This window comes from Dipodomys ordii, unplaced genomic scaffold, assembly GCF_000151885.1.
Source record: "Dipodomys ordii isolate 6190 unplaced genomic scaffold, Dord_2.0 Scaffold107, whole genome shotgun sequence".
Taxonomy (NCBI): Eukaryota; Metazoa; Chordata; class Mammalia; order Rodentia; family Heteromyidae; genus Dipodomys; species Dipodomys ordii.
Window position 1 is genome coordinate 2907706 of NW_012267323.1, and position 6564 is coordinate 2914269.

General features: G+C 51.4%; 1 protein-coding gene across 1 annotated transcript in view; it reads right to left on the reverse strand.

The window, feature by feature from the left end:
- The window catches only part of Slc38a3 (solute carrier family 38, member 3), an 8881-nt gene extending 5308 nt beyond the window's left edge, over positions 1 to 3573 (reverse strand). Inside the window, exons 1-6 of the mRNA XM_013028054.1 lie at positions 3420 to 3573; positions 3237 to 3318; positions 2676 to 2791; positions 703 to 776; positions 525 to 617; positions 341 to 422 (exon numbers count right to left, since the gene is read on the reverse strand). Coding sequence (XP_012883508.1) covers positions 341 to 422; positions 525 to 617; positions 703 to 776; positions 2676 to 2791; positions 3237 to 3318; positions 3420 to 3520 — 548 coding nt within the window. The 5' untranslated portion in view covers positions 3521 to 3573. The remainder of the gene's footprint in view (positions 1 to 340; positions 423 to 524; positions 618 to 702; positions 777 to 2675; positions 2792 to 3236; positions 3319 to 3419) is intronic.
- Between the last annotated feature and the right edge of the window lie 2991 nt (positions 3574 to 6564).

Below are 6564 nucleotides of genomic sequence, written 5' to 3' on the forward strand. Positions count from 1 at the left end.
GGGGGGGTGATCCAGTGGTCAGGAATAGCAAGTGCTTAGAGTTAAGCCAAAGGCTCTCAGCTCACAGGCGGGGCTCAAGGCCAGGGGGGGCCCAGTTTCTCCAACCTTAGCTTGTTCCGGCCCCATCAAGTCCATCCTGGGGGTTCCCGGGTACCCCATGAACAAATGGGAATGAGTGTTGCCTCGGCTGGTAGTTCTCTTGTCTTCTACCAGCCTTGAATCTGTCTTAACTCCTCCCACCTCGGCTGGGCCTCTCCTCCCCTCCCATACCCAGGGCCAGTAGTGGGTCTCAGGGGGAAACTAAGGCCTTCCTCCCGCCTCACACCCCCTTCAGGCTCACGAAGTCTGCTCTTCCAGGTTCAAGAAGGTCTGGATGACAAGAGGCAGCTCAGATTTGATAATGTACAGATAGCTGGACATGGCTGCAGGAGAGAAGGAGAGAGGCAGGTAGGTAGGTGTTAGGGTTGTCCAAGGGAAGCAGCTTTCAGCCTTTCTCAGCCTCCTGTCCTGCCCACCAGCCTCACCTCCGATGTTTTGAAGCGTGATGGCTAGAGCTGCTGCCAGCTTTCCCGGCGTCCCGAAGGCACGGTAGCCCAGTTGCTCATAGGCACGGATGCCTATGGAAACAAAGTTAGGCGAGTCAAGAGAGCTCACCCAGTCTAATCCCAGCCATCCCACTGTGCAGGCTGGCAAGAGACTCACCCACAACCCCTGAGGACTTGAGGAGCAAATGGATGGAGTAGCTAGAAAGCAGGGCGACGGCTGTCAACAGGAACCTGGGTGAAGATGGCGGGAAAGAGAGGTTGCTGAATGATCCCTTGTCTGGCCGGGGCTGAGGTTTGGGGGGGGGGGAAGGAGGAGGAGGCCCTGGGAGGTTCCAGGGGAGTATTTGTGGTTGGGATATTTGGTGCCATCGTAAAATAAATGCTGCCTGTCATCCTAGCTACTCAGGAGACTGAGATCTAAGGATCACAGTTCAAAGCCAGCCTGGGCAGGAAAGTCCATGAGACTTTTTTTTTTTTTTTCTTTTGGTTGGTAGTAGAGCTTGAACTCTCAGCCTGGGCTGTCCCCTGAGCTCTTCAGCTCAAGGCTAGTGCTCTATCACTTGAGCCACAGTGCCCACTTCTGGCTTTTTCTGTGTATGTGGTGCTGAGGAATTGAACCTAGGGCCTCTTGCATGTGAAGCAAGCACTTTACCATTGAGCCACCTTCCCAGCCCCTCCAGGAGACTCTTATCTCCAATAAACCATTAGAAAACTGGAAGTGGTGCTGTGGCTTAAGTGGTAGAGTGCTAGCCTTGAGCTAAAGAGCTGAGGGACAGCACCCTTGTTGAGTTCAAGCCCCAGGACCAAAAACAAACAAACAAACAAACAAATAAAATTAGCCCTGGCAGGAAAGTTTATATGATTCTTATCTCCAATGAACCCCCAGAAAATTGGAAGTAGAGCTGAGGCACAAAATGGTTGAGCACTAGCCTTGAGCATAAAAGCAAATCTAAGTTCAGTAAGCTCCAGAAGTATGACCAGAGGCAGAATATAACCCTTAAAGAGAGGCTGTAGGTCAGGGGTACCTTGTGACTTTTTTTTTAAACCAGTCTTGGGGCTTGATCTCAAGTCCTGAGTGATATCCCTGAGCTTTTGTGTTCAAGGCTAGCACTCTACCACTTGAGCCACAGCTCTACTTCTGGCTTTTTGGTCATTAATTAGCAATAAGAGTCTCACGAATTTTCCTTTCTTAGCTGTCTTTGAATTATGATGCTCAGATCTCAGCCACCTGAGTAGCTAGGATGACGGGCATGCGCCATCAGTGCCTGACCTTTTTTTTTTTTGCTTGTTTGTTTTTGGTTGGTCTTGAGGCTTGAATTCTGGGCCTGGGTGCAGTCCCTCTGCTCTTCAGCTCAAGGCTAGTGCTCTACCACTACAGCCACAGCGCCACTTCTGGTTTTCTAATAGTTTTTTGGAGATCTGAGTCTCACGGACTTTCCTGCCTGGGGTGGCCTTGAACAGCGATCCTCAGATCTTAGCCTCCTGAGTAGCTAGGATTATAGGTATGAGCCACTGGCGCGTGGCAGTGCCTGACCTTATCACTATTTTCTGAGCATCCTTCTCTTGAATCTTTGGGACAAATATATTTTCCATTCAACCTGCAGATTAGAGGTCCCAGGTCAGGGACACGTGTGCCCACACAAGACCTGGCCACTGCCAGGCGCTGGTGGTTCATGCCTATAATCCTAGCTACTCAGGAGGCTGAGATCTGAGGATCAAGGTTCAAAGCCAGCCTGGACAGGAAAATCTGTGAGACTCTTAGCGCCAATGAACCACCAGAAAACCGGAAGTGGCGCTGTGGCTCAAGTGGTAGAGCACTAGCTTGAGCTGAAGAGCTGAGGGACAGCACCCAGGCCCAAGTTCAAGCCCCACAACTGACAAAAAAGAAAAAAGAAAAAAAGACCTGGCCATGGGTTTTGGTAGAACAGACATAGGTCTGTAAGGCTGGCCCTGTGGGTTTACTGGGTAATGAGGTAGTCTTGTCTGCCTGTGACTGTTTTTGCAGCTGTGGTTTGGGTTTAGTGTCAGAGGTGCCCACCCACCGGAGAGTGAATAGGAGGGTCTTGGGAGGTTGTGGTTGGTAGCTTGTTTAGGACTGTCTAAATTCAGAAAGTTTGCTGAGGTACTCACAGGAAAAGAATGATGCCTGTGTTGGCCATAGCGTAGGCGAGCCCCAGAATGCCGCTGCCCATGATGGCATTGCTGAGGTTGAACACTGACATCCCAAACGATGTCTTGCCCTCAAACTGCAGGAGACCGGAGTTGGGTGGAGAGGGATAGAGAGTCAGAAAAACATGGAACTAGCTGGGCACCAGTGGCTCACCTGTCTTCCTAGCTACTCAGGGAGGCTGAGATCTGAGGATCATGGTTCAAATCCAACCTGGGCAGGAGAGTCTCTGAGACTCTTAGCTCCAATAAAGCAGTAAAAAGCCCAAAATAGAGCTGTGGCTCAAATGATGGAGTGCTAGCCTTGAACAGAAAAACCACTCAGGAATAGCTCTTAGGCCTGAGCTCAAGCCCCAAGACTGGCAAAACAAACAAACAGGAAAACAACAAAACAAAACAAAACAAAAAACAACCATGGGTATGGTGGTACTGTCCCTGAGCCTCCCATCACCAACCCCAGAGCACCCCATTACTGTGCCTAACCTCCCCACTGTCCCCCAAAACCCTTTGGATGGTCCAGCTCACATCAGTAAAGTGTGGCTCCTTGCTGGGGCTTTTCTGTAAGAAGCTCTTGCCTTCCACACAGCTCCTTCTGGAATCCTCCATCCTGCAGACAGGAAGCAGGGTTGGTGACTGAGGTCCAGTCCTGTGCAGTGGACCCCCTGCCCATCCTGTCCAGAGCCTCCACTTAGATCCTCTTCTCCTCACCTCTCATTGCCCGTGGTAGGCATGCCCACAGGGAGTAGGCCTTCCAAGTGTTTGCCGTTGGGCACCAGCTCCACCATCTCTGTCTGCAAAGGTGCTTCCATGACTTGGAGGCCACAATCTGGAGTTCTTGCTCTCACACCAACAGTCAGGCAGGTGTCTGTGGAGCAGCCAGCCTTCTGTTATCTTTGGGCTCACAGCTCAACCTTCCATACAAGGTCAGTAGCAGAGGCTTGCTCAGGACATATGCTCACCTGAGTCTCTGCCTACTGCTTCACTGGGGTGGGGGCGTCTGCTTTAGGATGACGGGGTTAGCTCTTGCATACCTGAGTTCTCCCAAATGTGTATGTGTGTGTGTATGTGTGTGTGTGTGAATCCTGGGATTTGAACTCAGGACGCACGCACTGTCTCTTAACTTTTTCACTCAAGGCTGGCAATTTTCCACTTGAGCCTTCGCTCTACTTTCGGCTTTTTGGTGATTCACTGGAGATAAGAGATGCATGGACAGGGTCGGGAAGGTGGCTCAGTGGTAGAGTGCTTGCCTAGCATGCGTGAAGCCCTGGGTTCAATTCCTCAGTACCCCATCCACAGAAAAAGGCTCCTAAGTAGCTAGGTTTACAGATGGGAGTTACCAGTGCCAGGGACATCTTGCTGGGACACCTCACCACGTGAGTCTTTGCAACCTCAGTTTCCCCATCTGTAAAGTGAGCATCATTTGTATGTGGCCTGAGCTGACCCGGCAGCAGGAGGATGCTTGAATCCCAGGTCCTCAACACCCTCCTCGGAGTATGCCCTCAGGAATGACTCTCCCTCCCGACCCCGGTTTTGGTACACAGTTTCCTGCACTGGGTCTGGGTGCCAGGACCCTCCTGTCCAACCTAGAATGGCATTGCCTGATGGCTGGAGGCCTTGGGAGAGGGTGAGGGCTGTGGGCCTTGTTCCCAGCCGCCCGGCGGGCACTGCTGGCAGCCAGAACAAAGGGCTCTCTGTGGGCTGAGAGTTGGCACTAGGAACAGCAGGCGCAGAGCTGTACCCCCACCCTCGAGCTAGGGGCCTGAGGCAGTGCCGGGGCCTGTGGACACCTGGGCTCTTGCTATGGTGAAAAGCTCTGAAGGGCCCTTCCAGGAAATGGGTGTTTCAGGGCCTAGATTCTCTGGGCCACCCAATCCTAACCTTCCACATAGTCTTGGTCAGGTTTTCCTTCAAGCCTCTCCTCTCTCCTTTCCTGCCAGGGTCTGGCAATGCTCAGGTGCCCAACATCCAGATCATCCTCTAAATAAAGCCCTTGCTTTTTTGGAGTCTCCCCTACCCCCCCAGCTAGGATTCCAGGGCTTGGCCTGGATCACTAGTCAGTACCTCTTTCTTGCTCTTAGGAGTTGGTTGTGCTTGGAACTCAAAAGATCCAGCTTCCCCGCTCCCCCTTTGCATTACCCAGACAACTCCTTGGCTCCTCTCCCATCCCTGGGTCCAGGAGTTGATTACCCATGCCCAAAAGGTGTCTGGGCATCATAAACCAGGTTCTGTTGGGATATCCTGAAAGCCAGACAAGCCAGAAGGAGGGCTGAGCCAGAATGGAGACCAGAACATGGGGTAACTCTGTTGGAAGAGACAGCCCGCCACAGCCTGTCCTGAGTCCCATGCTGCTTTTCCCAAATGATGCTCTGAATTCTCATTTTTCTCATTTATTATTATTATTATTAATTAATTAATTTTTGTTGGTCATGGGTCTTGAACTCTGGGCCTGGGCACTGTCCCTAAACTTATTCAGCTCAAGGCTAGCACTCTACCACTTGAGCCACAGCATCACTTCTGGCTTTTTCTGTGTATGTGGTACTGAGGAATGGAACCCAGGGCTTCATGCATGCTAGGCACGCACTCTACCACTGAGCCACATTCCCAGCCCCCATTTCTCTCATTTTAGAACCTGGTAGTCTCTGGTCTAGCTCAAGGGATGAGGTGAATAAGGAAGTTGGGACTAAGCTCTGTGTGTGTGTGTGTGTGTGTGTGTGTGTGTGTGTGTATGTGTGTGTGTGTGTGTGTGTGTGAGTCCTGGGTTTGGGTTTGAACTCAGGGCCTGGGCACTATCCCTCAGCTATTTTGCTCAAGACTAGCACTCGACCATTTGAGTCACAGCTTCACTTCCAGCTTTTTGGGTGCTTAATTGGAAACAAAGTCTCACACACAGGCTTTTTTGCCCAGGCTAGTTTGAACTGTGATCCTCAGATCTCAGCCTCCTGAGTAGCTAGGATTAGAGTCTTGGATTTAGGCTTTACATTTCTTAAACTTTAATCACTGATCAGGAGACTTCCCTCCCTCATTTCCTTAGGCCAGAACTCAGATTCTGGGTACCTTATATCTAACACCATAACTACCTCTACCTTCTCATCTCCTTGCTCTGAGTCCCCCTTCTCCTCCTAGCCTGTCTACCCCGGGCCATAGCAATATTGGTTTCTCTTCTTGAGCCATCCCTGAGACTAGAATTCCCTAGGCCAGCCTGTTCTCTAAGCTTTTCTATCACTGTTTCAAGGACTCTACCTGCTTACTTATATACCAGTGCCAGGTCTCCAAAGTCCATTCACAGAGCCCCCTGGCACTCAGCAGGTTGCCCATGCCCAGCCCCCCAACCTGGGCAAGCTGGGACAGGCCCTCAAAGAGTACTAAGTCTGAGCCGGCAGCCTGAACAAAGCATCCTTCTCTGCCATTTAATAACTGAAGCCCTGAGGGCTTGCCTGGGCTGGTGTGTGCAACGGGTGCATTGTGTTCTGGCTGAGGTGTCCCACCGGGACACCTAGAAGCCAGCCACTGCCTCCAGGGACACCACAGTTCCTAGGCTGTAGGAGTTGTGGAAGGTTCTCGCTCCATAGTCTCTCTTACTCTGTAGGATGTGAGACTAGACCTTTGGGGCCTGGTGGCTATCACTCATTCCTCATTGCCGAGTCTCAGGCTGGGCCAAAATCCTGGCAAAGATAGGAAATAGCCAGCGATTTCTGCGTTGAAAGGGGTAAGCCCACAAATCCCACCCTCATAGCTCCTGCTAGAAGTGAGCCTTGGGCTGCGAATGTGGCTTAGTGGTAGAGTGCTTTCCTAGCATGCATGAAGAAGCCCTAGGTTCACTTCCTCAGTACCATATAAATAGAAAAAGCCAACA